A 14,895-nucleotide genomic window follows, 5' to 3' on the forward strand; every position below is an offset into this window, starting at 1 on the left:
GAAAACTAAATTGAATCCAAATGAAAACTAAGATGATGACGACTAAAACTAAGACGAAAAATGTTCGTCGACTACTTTTTTTCACTGACGAAAACTTAATGGAAATGGAAACTAAATGAAAACTAAGCTACGATGACTAAAACTAAGACTAACAAAATAAAATAACAAATAAAAACTAGACTAAAATGTTAAGAATGGACTACTGGTTGGTTGCTTGCTGAAAATAGCAGATCTACAAGCTCACAACGTGTCGCAGCGCGACACATTGTGAGCTTGTAGATCGGCTATTTTCAGCAAGTGTAAAAACAGTCATTTCGACGGCATCAAGGCCCGCCAAAATACATTTTAGTTGACTAAATCAACTGTAGATTTAGTCGACTAAAATCTTATGACATTTAGTCGACTAAAACTAGACTAACACTAAGACATTCCAGGTGACTAAAATGTGACTCAAACTAAATTAAAATTATTCAAGAGACTATGACTAAAACTAAAATCTAAATTTGCTGCCAAAATCAACACTGGCTGCAACCTTCAAGGGTCAACTTACCCCCAAACTACATCGATTAACTTTTGGGTCCGAGTTGCGTTCAACCACAAGTCATTTATTCTCTGATGTATGTCAAATAGGCCAAATTAGCCGATCTACAAGCGATCTCACAACAACAACAACAACAACACACAATCTCACAATACGTCAACGGCGCCAGCGCGAAAATCAACTATTTCCGCAGAATGCTCGCCTTGCTGGTCATGCTGCTCGCTTCATGTGGTCAAGTAGGACGTTTTTTTGTACCTGTGCAGATTCTTTGAAAATGGATTAGTTTGGCTTGGATTTGAGCACAGCGTTTGCTGCCAATAACCAAACGAGGCTCCCGTGGACACAAAATAATAACTGGCTCCGGATCAGATCCCTGACTTGCCGCCAGTGTTGCCAGATGTTGCAAGAGAAACAAGCAGCCAGGTTTATGAAGACAAGCCCAAAAGAAGCGATTGGGCTGCATGATCACACACACACGCAGTCGCGCACACGCACAGTCGCGCGCACAAGTACAGTACAGTACAGTACAGTACAGTACACGCGCACACACACACACACACACACACACACACACACACACACACACACACACACACACACACACACACACACACACACACACACACACACACACACACACACACACACACACACACACACACACACACACGAGTACAGTATGAGTACAGGAAGAGTTTCATTTGGAACATCTTTGAAACATTTCACCCACACAAATCTTGAATGGATGCGTTCCGCAGACAAATACATAGAATTTGGTTGCTTGGCATGAAAATGTTTGAGAACCACTGGTTTAAACAACATTAAGAAGCAAGCCCAAATACATGGCCAAACATTTTTAAAAAACGCAACCCACAACTATGTATTTACAAGCGACTTTACAAAAAACAAGCCTAAAGTCACTTATAATAAGCAGACTTGGCAACACTAGTTGCAGCAGACAGGAGAACTGAGAGTGTGCTTGTAGACCAGTGATCGGCCAACCACAAAGAAGCTTTAATTACACACAAGAGAACAAGACCATCCCATTATGAACGTCCACACAAATGCCAACTGGCGTAGCGTGTTTTCACCAACCCTGACCTTTTTTTACACAACAAGAACCTTTTATTTCACAGGCTCCTGCTTCAACAAACTCACTCTTCCCTGACAATCATTTGCGTAATAATTGAATGGGGGGAAAGGCTTAATTTAATCTCTGGAGGAAATGTAATATCGGCTGAACTCTTTTGTTGGGGCCAAGTTCTATAGATGGACACAGCTCTGATAAATGGTGCACTTTGTGCCCTTCATCGGTGCCGACGGTGGTGAAGCCTTCTCTCTTGTGTTGTTTGGAAGGACAACGCCCACGTTGCCTGTCAAAGACCATCTGAACAACTTCACTTCCCATGAGGGGTGAGCGGTGGCTCAGGGGTAGAGTGGCTGGATGGTAACCGCAAGGTCGCCAGTTCGAACCCGGGCTCCCCCAGAGTTAGTGTCGAAGTGTCCTTGAGCAAGACACTGAACCCCTAATTGCTCCTGATGTGCTGTTTGGTGCCTTGCATGGTTTCCTCCGCCATCGGTGTGTGAATGTGTGTGTGAATGGGTAAATGTAATGCACAGTCTATGTAAAGAGCCTTGGATAAAGGCGCTATATAAATGCACCATTTACCATCATCAAGATGTGATATACCGTCAGGCAGAGACCTTGTATTTCCGAAACGGTAGCATTGTAGGAAAGAAATAACTAGAGATGTCCCGATATTGTATCGGTATCGGAAAAGTATCGGTATCGGCACTTAATTACTTGTCATATCGGGTCAAATCGGTATCGGCGAATATGCCAGTCTGACCACCGATCCGACACGGGGGTAAGGGGTTGACAATATGGCAGGTAAAATAAAATGTTGGGGCATGTGGAGCTTGCTTTCGAATTGCCCAAACTGCAAGTGCACATTTGAGTGAGGAGTCTGCTATAAACACAACACTGGTATCGGTATTCGGTATCGGTATCGGCTAATACAGAAATAGTGGTATCGGGATCGGATCGGGAACGAAAAAAGTGTATCGGGACATCCCTAGAAATAACCTAAAGTGTATAAATGGATCCAATGTAGTTATTATTTAGTCACTTATTTATAAAAAACTCAGCAGACAGACTTAACCGCTTTCAACCTGGGGTCCCTATTATTTTGGGCACGTTATTCATAAAACCCCACTGAAATAACACCTTGCACTTTCACAATATTGATGAGAATCCATCAGTCTTCACATTTGAGTATACTGTATCTGTCTCACACCTTACGTCTGTGTGTAGCTGTCACTTTAGGCGTTTGATTGTTTCTGGATTGGTGTCTTCCTGGTGATTAATCATAAACGGGAACATTTTGTTACATGGCATCGTGTCCTTAGTGCTCTGTAGATACTAGGGCTTTCACTTCTAGTGAGTTTTACTAGTCGACTAGTTGTTTAACTAGGCCTACCCATTATGTAAAAATAATAATAAAATAAAATAAATAAATAATAGTTGTACATTTAAAAACGGTGTACATTGGTGACTATAATTATAATCTATCTGATCTTGAGGCCTACAAAAACAGGGGGGGGGGGGGGGAACTAAAAATACATCTTATCAACTAGTCAACTAGTACCAACAAGGTCGACTAGTGGATTAGTTGAATAGTCGACTTGTTGCTTAAAGCCCTAGTACATACGGGGCTCCATTTTCGTCACCGCTAAACCCCTTATCCCTAAACTTTTTTTACTATTTTGCAAAACATTTTTGAATAGTTAAAATGGCCAGCTCACAACGTGTCAATGTAGATTGGCTAGTTGAACTATTCAATTCTTTTTCAAAATAGTAAATTTAGGGATAAGGGGTTTAGCGGTGACGAAAATGGAGCCAACAGAGTCTCAACACTTGCATGTTAAAAGGGGTCATTCCTATTTGACATACATAATGTGAAACACTGTTACAACAGTCCTCCAATGACCATCAGTCATACACTCCAATTTATTTTCATTTAATCTCTGTCTCTCTCTCTCTCTCTCTCTGTCTGTCTGTCTCTCTCTCTCTCTCTTCTCCCTCAACAATGCTGTCACTCAAACATGCCGTAACCCATGGCAACAGGTTCAAACAAGTCAACACAGAAGAGCCATTGTTACAGATGTCAGAGAGAGAGAGAGAGAGATTGATGCTATCGCAGACAGCCATTGACGCTAGTATCGCAGACGGCCATGAGACAACACAGATCCTCGAAAGAGCTCATTAAAGAATGTCGAGGATATTGCTGGTGCAGTGGAAAAGAAACAAAACGTTCAATTACATGGAGAAACGGTGCGTCGTATAATAACTCAAAACCCCTCCGGCTATTTCCACTTTTCCGTTTTCCCATTCCTCTTCCACTTGTGCGCCTGCGTTCCTATCACTGCTATCTGTCACGATATCTGTCTGTTGTATACTTTTATTATGTAGTCATGTCCTAGTGTTTCCTGTTTTCCCTAGTTACTGTTTCCTGTGTTGTCTCACCTCCCTGTGATTACTAGTTTTCTCCACCTGTGTCCTGTTAGTCTCCCAGCCTATCCCAGTGTTGATTGTTAGTTCTGTTCACCTGTGTATTGTTATCCCTGTGTCTACTTAAACCCTCAGTTCCTTGTGTTCCCTGCTTGTGTATAGTTTATGTTATGGTGTGTCCAGCCCATGTATGTCCTGTGTTGGTAAATAAATCTTCATATAAACTTCATCTGCCTGCCTTCCTGTGTGGTTCTGCACATCGGTCCAACACCTGTCTCATACCGTGACACTATCATGGAAAAAATAACCGTGTTTCGATTTTGGTGTCTTTATACTCTCCCCATTTATCCCTACCGTAACCTGCCGCTATTAGTCACAATCATGACTAGAATCTTCTGTGTTTGTGTTGGAAGTGGCAACGAAAATGACTAATCGAGTGCTTATTAATGATTTAAGTGTTTGGCCCATTGACCATATGACTCATATTATACTTGACACTACACTGCTGAGACCATTTCCCATTGGTAATTTGGTTGTTTTGAAAACTTGCAGACTCGAAACCTGCTTGAGAAAGGTAAATCTATATCAAAAATGTCAATGTGCATTGTGCAGTTACTGTATGTTTCATAATAATAATAATAATAATAATATCTGGGACTTATATAGCGCTTTTCATGACACTCAAAGAGTACATTACATTAGAAAAAACACAATTAAAAGAGTAAGAGTAAAACCAATAAAACAGTGCATATAACAAGTTTAAAAACACATCAGCTTGGAAATGCGATTCTGAACAGGTGGGTTTTCAGTGCAGATTTGAAGGTGGAAGTGAGGGGGCATCTCGGATATGTTTGGGGAGAGCGTTCCAGAGGGTAGGGGCGGCCACAGAGAAGGCCCTGTCGCCCCAGGGTTTGCGTTTGATCTTTTTATAATGATAATGGAAGTTATGTTATCATTACATGTGTTTAAAGCTTCTTAAAGCATGCAGATTCATTTGGAAAGTTTATCTAAAATAGGCCTCGACGGAGCAAAGATTGATTCACAAACTAAAATGCAAAGGTCTATGTGTTTAGTCAACACCGACTCAGATATTCAAGTACCGTATAGGTTCAATAACGTTTTAATGGATGCGGAGAAAATGTATACAAAGTAAAGCCCTCAGACATCGCAGTGGGTTGTGAAAGGCTACTTTTGAGTTAAGGGGGTCAGGGAAGGTAATGTACTCCAACTACAAAGCCGTATGTAATTACAAATTATTTGAACTTTTGGACATACCATCGCTGCTGCCACGGGCAACCAGTACGTCCGGGGAGGGGGTTTGTCGGGAGCGCGATCCAAACGAGTCCAGGCTGTCGAAGGAGTCCTCTCGGCCGTGACGAGGCGGCGAGAGCGAGTCACTGCGCTCCGAGTCCCAACAGTCGATGTAGCCGCTGTCCCTGATGCTGCGCTTGGACGGACTCTCTGCGTCCTCCACCTCCTGAACAGCGGAACACGCACGCACGCACACACACACACACACACACACACACACACACACACACACACACACACACACACACACACACACACACACACACACAATATGCAGAACCCATTTAATGAAGTATACACAGAAAATATGTAGTGTAATGTAAGTAAGTAAGCCTTGCCGAGCCCTGAGGCCCATAGGGAAGGAGCCTATAGCGCCTGTGTCGTTAGCACGAGGCACGTCGAGGCAGCTTGATGTACACTTCCTGGACTTGACGCTAGTAGTATGTCGTAGCACCAAGCAGGGAGGCATTGGGTCCCATTTTCAGTCTTTGGTATGACCCTGCCAGGGATCAGTCTTTGGTATGACCCTGCCAGGGATCAGTCTTTGGTATGACCCTGCCAGGGATCAGTCTTTGGTATGACCCTGCCAGGGATCAGTCTTTGGTATGACCCTGCCAGGGATCAGTCTTTGGTATGACCCTGCCAGGGATCAGTCTTTGGTATGACCCTGCCAGGGATCAGTCTTTGGTATGACCCTGCCAGGGATCAAAGCCCGACCTCCCATTCTCAGGGTGGACACTCTAACCTCAAGGCCACGGAGCTGGTAGTGTATAATGTACTCTCTCTTTTTAAACTGGCCAAATACGGAGCAGCACCCCCAGTTTGCACAATCCATCACTCAGCTTTCTGGAGAATCTCTTTTCACTCTCTCTCTCTCTCTCTCTCTGCTCTGGATTCCTTTTCCTCTTTCCCAGTCTCTCCTTCGTTATCTGTCAATCTCTCCGTCTTTCTCCCACAGACTCACTCACGTCTGTGTGTGTGTGTGTGTGTGTGTGTGTGTGTGTGTGTGTGTGTGTGTGTGTGTGTGTGTGTGTGTCTCTGGTTTAATGAAAGGTGGAGAAAGGCATTTCCTGCTGTAGCCACAGGAACTTCCTGTCCCCCACCCCTCCTCGATGTGTTTTGCTTCTCTCTTTGTTCTAAAAAACCCTCCCTGAACGTTTGTGATACCACCAGTCTGTAAGTCTAAGTAATACCACACGATCAGCACTTATTTCAATCCATCTAGACCTGACGTCGAAAAATCCTGACAGTTTTCTGAAATATCTGTTTCTATATCAGTGCAGTGGTGCTCAATATTTCATCCAAGGACCCCAAAAAATACATGTAATTGGCCGCCGACCCCCCATCTGAAAATATTATGTTCCAGAGACCCCCCAGAAGCAAATATTTTAGTTAAAACCGCTCGCTGTGAAAGAATATATATTCAAAGATTTGCGCCACATTTTCACGATATTTCAAAAATAGCAGACCTACAAGCTCTTAGCGCGGCACTTGGTGCCGCGCTATGAGCTTGTAGATCTGCTATTTTTCAATAGCTAAAGTATAACACAATGCTTAAAACACCAAAAGGGGTTCCCGCCCAGAATGGGTTAAACCCAGCATGCCCACAACATGTACTGTATATGAATATCATTTCCATTATCATCATAATTATCATCTGAAAAATGTTCACTCCAAAATGTTAATTTTTCAGGAAATGAGGATATCAAAGTCAAAGTCTTATGATTTGTCACACACGTTACTGCAGTGGAATTTTGTTCTCTGCATTTGACCCATCTCTTGGAGCGGTGAGCCGCAACCAAAGGAATCATTTGATTAGTTGATTTGACCCCACCCCCCCAATCCAACCCATTGACGCTGAATGCCAAGCATCTATTGTGTCCAGTTTTTACTGTCTTTGGTATGACCTGGCCGGGGATCAAACCCCTGACCTCCCAGTTTCAGGGCGGACACTCACCCGTAGCATAGCCCTCAACTATAGAGAAAACCTACAGGGATGCCCCCCTTTGTCAGCTGGTTCAGGGACTCTGTGCACAACTTTACACAAGCACTATACTGTAGCTACCAGAAAACCCATTGGACTTAACCAATGGGTTAAGCTATTTACTTGGGACTCATTTACTTTTTACATTTACTATTTACTTGGCATACTGTAAAGAGACAACCCAAAACCAAAGCAAAATGGGATTCTATCGAACCCTAATCAGAGGCAGAAGAAATTGGCAGAATACCTGATCATGTTCAACAACCCAAAACAAATGAAAGCCTCGACTAGATGCAGACTCAGTGAACAAAGCCTTATAGAGCGTCGCAGTCCCGCCCCCTTCCATGACGACGCCAGGCCCAGGAAATAATTTCCAATGCATTTTCCCCATAGACATTTCAAAAAGTATTTATGTAAAGACCTTATAAGCGTTTAAAGCCAACTCGAGTTGTGACAAATCATGACAACAAACACAATATTTTGGACCAAACAAATAATTACAAAAAAAGTGTTGTAACCTGCCGTTTTCTTCATCTTTCTAATTTGTTTGTTCGGCCCGAAAATTTGTGTTTGTTGTCATGATTTGTCACAACTCGAGTTGGCTTTGTACGAGGCTTATAATAATGGGACAGAAAACAACTTCTCATAGTTTAGTTTCCCATGAGTGATTTGATCTCCTTAAATGTATAACTTAGTGTATTCCACATTTCCTCGACAGTCTTTAAATAAATACTCTTTGAAATGTCTATGAGGAAAATTAACGGAGAATCATTCCGGGACTGCGACGCTCTATAATAATAGACTAGAAAGGCCGCCACAAACGGACCCCAAACTCCCAACGGAGTTTACACTTGCTTTGGCAATGTAAACATACTGGTGTGTTTTATCATGACAAAAAGCCCATTTGAATTGAAAATGTAATTGATTGGTTTATCCCTCTTGTTCCTGATCTCAATCAAATCTCCTTTCAATAAAAGACAAGTCCTATCAGGCAGATATGGACTGGTGCTGAACACAGGACATTTGAATGCTTATGAATCAGTGTTGATTTCGTCGACTAAAACTAAGACGAAAAATGTTCGTCGACTACCTTTTTTCACTGACGAAAACTACATAGAAACTAAATGAAAACTAAGCTATGATGACTAAAACTAAGACTAAATATACTGACAATTTCGGCAACAAATAAAAACTAGACTACTGTAAAGTGTTAGGAAGGGACTAGTGGACAAGAGATCCAGTATAGGTCATTTTACACTTGGTTGCATGCTGAAAATACCAGATCTACAAGCTCACAACGCGTCGCGCTGCGACGCGTTGTGAGCTTGTAGATCGGCTTGTAGAACGGCATCAAGGCCCGCCAAAATACATTTTAGTCGACTAAATCAACTGTAGATTTAGCCGACTAAAACTAGACTAACACAAAAAACATTCCAGGTGACTAAAATGTGACTAAAAACTAAATGAAAACCATTCAAGAGACTAGGACTGAAACTAAATGAAAACCATTCAAGAGACTAGGACTAAAACTAAATGAAAACCATTCAAGAGACTAGGACTAAAACTAAATGAAAACCATTCAAGAGACTAGGACTAAAACTAAATGAAAACCATTCAAGAGACTAGGACTAAAACTAAATGAAAACCATTCAAGAGACTAGGACTAAAACTAAATGAAAACCATTCAAGAGACTAGGACTAAAACTAAATGAAAACCATTCAAGAGACTAGGACTAAAACTAAATGAAAACCATTCAAGAGACTAGGACTAAAACTAAAAATCAAAATTTGCTGCCAAAAACAACCCTGGTCAGGTGCTGGATAAAACACTGGTACGTGGAAGGATGACATAGTCTGGACACCAGACTATGTCATTAGTCTGGTGTCCAGACTATGTCATAGCACCTCAAAGGCCCTTAAAACTAGGCTCCAGACCTCCCAAAACAAACTGGTCAGGCTCCGACTTGGCCTCACCCCCCGAACCCACCTCACCCCTGCCCACTTTGACAGACTGGCATGGCTTAGGGTCGGCGACAGAGTACAGCATCTTGCAATGGGTCTGGTCCACAAGATTCGATACTCCACCAAGATACCCATGTACCTGTGTAGATACTTCCTTAATGTTAACGAAGTCCACACCCACAACACCAGAGGGAGTGCAACGAATCATGTTCAACCCAGATTCGGCACAAACAAGGGACTAAATTATTTTCGCTCCTATGCCACCAAAATGTGGAACGCCCTACCAACAGTCATTAAGACATGCGAATCCCTTGACTCCTTCAAAACCGCTCTCAAAGGGCACCTACGGATGGCTGCAATTCGAAACTGGCCCCCGTAAAATCTGAATCCCCCCCCACCGCCCCCCCCCTTTTTTCCCCTCACTGTATATGTTTCTTTTCCCTTTTTACCTCCATTATGATGAATTCCTGTACTGTTCTTTGTCTATATAGAAGTGTCTATTTGTACGTCTCTAAATGTTTTGATGAATTGAACATGGTGGACCCTGTTGTAAACAAGTGTAATGCTTAATTGGGTCGTCCACTCACAGTTAACAGCCTTTGTATTGAGTTTGTGCTTGAAATGTACTGTAATTCTGCAAACTGTTAATAACATTTTCAATCAATCAATCAATTTTCAATCAATCAATAGTCTGGACACCAGACTATGACATAGTCTGGTGTCCAGACTATGTCATAGTCTGGTGTCCAGACTATGACATTAGTCTGGTGTCCAGACTATGACATAGTCTGGACACCAGACTAATGACATAGTCTGGTGTCCAGACTATGTCATAGTCTGGACACCAGACTATGTCATAGTCTGGACACCAGACTAATCTGATGATAGTCTGGACACCAGACTAATCTGCCAAAGCAAATTCCATTAGTCTGGCTATATGCCTGGCTAGAGAACGCATGTCAGGTATAAACCTTATCTTCTTTTCCACCCATAAATAATTTCAACCACGAAAACCAGAACACTACTGACTATCAAAGTAGTCTGGAGTCTGGAGTGATTTTCAAAAAATCCTCCAGACCAGTGCCATCAACACACTGACTGTATTCTTTTTTAGGTTTTTTATTCCATTTTATTTTTGATGGGCGCTAGCCCCTCCTATATGCACAGCTTTGTGTTTATGTGTGTCTCTCTGTCTGTCCCTTTGAGCATGGAATGTGCTCAGCTGATTGGCTGAGCATGGAATGTGATGTATGATGATAAGAGTGATTTTTTATTTTATTTGTGCTTCATAGAAACAAGCTTTTTGTTTTGGTCAGCTGCAGTGTGTGTGTGTGCAGTCATCTGTGAAAGAGATTTAGCTCTGGGTACGAAGTCAAGAAGATGATTCCTCAGTTTTATAGTATATCGAGAGAGAGAGAGACGTCACACTGTGGAATAAATCGCAGTGCAGTGACATCATGTTCATGAGTGGCTGCACTATGAAAAACACATATGGGCTCCATTTTCGTCACCGCTAAACCCCTTATCCCTAAACTTCTTTGCCTTTTTTTTTTTTTTTTTTTTTGCTATTTTGAAAAACGTTTTTGAAAAGTTAAAATGGCCAGTCTACAAGCTCACAACGTGTCAATGTAGATTGGCTAGTTGTTTTTCACAATAGTAAAAAAAGGCAAAGAAGTTTAGGGATAAGGGGTTTAGCGGTGACGAAAATGGAGCCCCTGGTGTGTCTATAGCAATGAATACTGTAGAGACTTTGCACATGTGTGTGTATTTATTGTGACCTTTGTAAGACCTGAGTCCGACTCTACTAAATGCCTTCTAAACCAGTAGTTTTCACACATTATTTTCTCTAAATTTAGAGTAGCCAATAATTTGTCACCCATTCTTCTCCCCAATTTTAGTAGTTATAATGCCAATTAATTCCTCCCCACACACATTTCTGTGTTGTCACTGCTGTCAGGGACTATACTGACTCACCTGTCAGTGAGGAGCCCCCACCGGGAGGACGTACTGTTGTACCCTATACTGACTCACCTGCCAGTGAGGAGCCCCCACCGGGAGGACGTACTGTTGTACCCTATACTGACTCACCTGCCAGTGAGGAGCCCCCACCGGGAGGACGTACTGTTGTACCCTATACTGACTCACCTGCCAGTGAGGAGCCCCCACCGGGAAGACGTACTGTTGTACCCTATACTGACTCACCTGCCAGTGAGGAGCCCCCACCGGGAGGACGTACTGTTGTACCCTATACTGACTCACCTGCCAGTGAGGAGCCCCCACCGGGAGGACGTAGAGCCTATAGGGGTGTTGAATTTATAGAATCGCGATTCCCGTTATGACGTTATGAACGATTCAAAATCGATTCATAATTTCCAAAAATCGATTCCTGGTTACAGTTACGGGAGTTTTCACTACATGGTGTTTGTGATATGAAATGTAAGCTTACCCTAATCACAGTAAACCTCATGTCTTCAGTCATTTTCAAGTTACTGTAGTCACTTCAGTTCAGCACAGCTGAGGTGTGTCTGTCAACGAGGAGCCAGCTGACCCTCGTTGACAGGCAACAGGCATCAAGGCAACTCGTTAGTGTGAGTGTGTCTCTAGTCTCTGTACCTAACACAAGTGATTGAGTTCAACCTGTGCAATACATTATGGGTTTCTGCATACTTTGCATGTGTGCATTTTTACTACCAGCTAGCCTAAGCCTACCAATTTTATTCATTTTACAGCAGTTTTTTACTTGAATGTATTGTTCCGGTAACTGAGTGAGGAAAAAGTAACTGGGTGATCAGACTCAGTCAGAAGTTAAAACGTTTTGTACATTGTTGTCTTGGATTGACCTTTGTGTGTTCACAGCTTTTTTAAAGAAATGTACTCGTCCTACTCCTCCTGCCCAACACTGTCATGAACTGTGTACTTTTATTGTGTAGTTGTGTTCCTAGTGTTTCCTGTATGCTCCATTTGTTGTTACCTACCTTGTCTCACCGTGTATGCTTTGCTTCGTGTATTTTCAATGTATTTCACCTGTGTCCGGTTTAGTCTCAGCCAATGATGTGTTGATTGTAGTTATGTTGCACCTGTGTCTAGTTAGTCTTTGTGTATTTAAACCTCCCTGTGTCCAGTAGTCTTCCCTTGCCATATTATAGTCAATGTTACTGTGTTTCCTGATGTCTGCATATGACCTGCTACACGTGTTGTTGTGAGTTTTGTGTTAATAAATAGTCATTGGACTTCATCTGTTTCCCTGCTTGGTTCTGCTTCTCGGTCCTCACCTGACACACCGTGACAAACACAGGTGCACGCCGCCCAGCCCATAGGAGTACAGTACGTACAGTGACAAGTATCACCCTCCCCGCCTGGCCTCCCTCCCATGAAAATGGGCCAATTGTGTCCGCATGGATGTCCCGACAAAGCCGGGTTGCACCACAGTGGATTCGAACCCACAACCTCCCGGGGTGGTGAGCATGGGGTCTTTTTTACCACTGCGCCACCCCGAGTTCTCACACTTTGATGTTTTAATATTTTTTTTACTGAATAGCACACATGTACTTGAAGCTCACAGAGCACGCGGACAAGCTGTGTCACGCTGAGCTTGTACATATGTATTTTTTTAATAGCCAACGAACGCACATAAAAAATGTGATACAGTACGCCTTCCCGCAGTTTTATGGGGGGTTAAGTCAGATATATAAAAATTAAATTACAATAAATATGTTGGCATTTATGAGGTCTTGTTGCTGCTGTGTGCCACGCGTCGGCTACACATAACGTTACTCGCTAATTGAGCGGTTGAGACGAATAAGTCCACACTAATTATCCATAATGTATGAATGATGGATAAGGGGCCTTTTCGTGGAGGGGTCAGAATACATTAATGGACATGGACTGTTATTCGTCTCAACTGCTTATTGCTAAACACAGATACAGATGCCATCGGGTCATGGGTTCAGGGCAGTGTTGTTTTTGGCAGCAAATTTAGATTTTAGTTTTAGTCATAGTCTCTTCATGAATAGTATTCATTTAGTTTTAGTCTCATTTTAGTCACCTGGAATGTTTTAGTGTTTAGTCTATTTTAAGTCGACTAAATATCATAAGATTTTAGTCGACTAAATCTACGGTTGATTTAGTCAAACAAAATGTGTTTAGGCGGGCCTTGATGCCGTCTTAATTTTTTTTACTTTCTGAAAATAGCCGATCTACAAGCCCTTGTAGAGCTTGTAGATCGGCTATTTTCAGCATGCAACCAAGTGTAAAATGACTTCTACTGGATCTCTTGTCCACTATAGTCGTTACCTAACATTTTAATCTAGTTTTTATTTGTTGACGAAACCGTCAGTATATTTAGTCTTAGTTTGGGTCATCATAGCTTAGTTTTCATGTAGTTTCCATTTAGTTTTAGTCGGTGGAAAAAGGTAGTTGACGAACATAATTTCGTCTTAGTTGTAGTCGACGAAAACAACACTGGTTCAACTTCAGGCTACACGGTAACGTTTGGACGTACCTTTCTCATTTGTGACAGTAGGCCCTCAAACTCTTTGAGGTCCAGCGTGGGCCCGTTGTAGGAGGTGCAACCGTTGGCGGCTCGACCTAGCCAATAGACGGTGCTTAGAACCTGCAGGACGGAATCACATCACAGACAGAAAGGTCACATCACAGGTCATTATATATATATATTTTTTTTTTATCCCACGATTTTGTAACCCGTTTTTCACACCTGTGTCAATTATCTAATGTGATCCTGGGCTCTACACACCCTCCGCCAACCTAGTCCCCATATATGGGGGACATGGGGAGAGCAACGGACTTGAACTCATGCTTCCTTCATGCCTGAGTGTCCAAGTTGCTCCTTTTCACCTGACAGTGGGGAGTTTCCCTGGTTGGACGTAGCGCGTGGAAGGAACACGTTATTCCAACCAGTTCCTTTCCCCTCCATCAGGCGCCCCGGCTGGCCAGGGGGAGACAGTTCAGAGACCAGGATTACTGCATGTTTTTTTGTGAGGGTACCTACCCTAGGGGACACGGGGAGAACATGCAAACTCCACACAGAAAGGCAGAGGTCACAGGTCATTATAGAGGTCAAGGTCTCATCAGTCATTCACCATCACATAAAGCAGAGCACAGACGTGCGCGCACACGCACACTTTCAATGTTTTATTTTGGTCTTTAGTTCATGTACAAAAATGAATATTTTTGTTATGACCAAAAAAAGGTGTCGGCTGAAGCTAATAATAATATAATATAATATAACAAATAATATACAAAAGCAAAGAAAACAAAAACAAAGTAATAAGTCTTTGTAGGAAAACAGGAGAAAGTAAAGAGAGAAACAGAACTATTTTTTTCCTTTTTTTTTCCTTCATAATATTCTGATAACATGGTTAACAACATGGTTATCAAATCATAATACATGCATGATCACATGTATTGTTGTGCACACACACACACACACACACACACACACACACACACACACACACACACACACACACACACACACACACACACACACACACACACACACACACACACACACACACACACACACACACACACACACACACACACACACACACACACCTGTGTCAC

General features: G+C 42.4%; 1 protein-coding gene across 1 annotated transcript in view; it reads right to left on the reverse strand.

The window, feature by feature from the left end:
* The window catches only part of LOC306925474 (LIM and calponin homology domains-containing protein 1-like), a 185,967-nt gene that overhangs the window by 49,979 nt on the left and 121,093 nt on the right, over window positions 1-14,895 (reverse strand). The window contains exons 6-7 of the mRNA XM_079504308.1: window positions 13,811-13,921; window positions 5,328-5,529 (exon numbers count right to left, since the gene is read on the reverse strand). Coding sequence (XP_079360434.1) covers window positions 5,328-5,529; window positions 13,811-13,921 — 313 coding nt within the window. The remainder of the gene's footprint in view (window positions 1-5,327; window positions 5,530-13,810; window positions 13,922-14,895) is intronic.

This window comes from Electrona antarctica, assembly GCF_951216825.1.
Source record: "Electrona antarctica genome assembly, chromosome: 1".
Classification (NCBI taxonomy): Eukaryota; Metazoa; Chordata; class Actinopteri; order Myctophiformes; family Myctophidae; genus Electrona; species Electrona antarctica.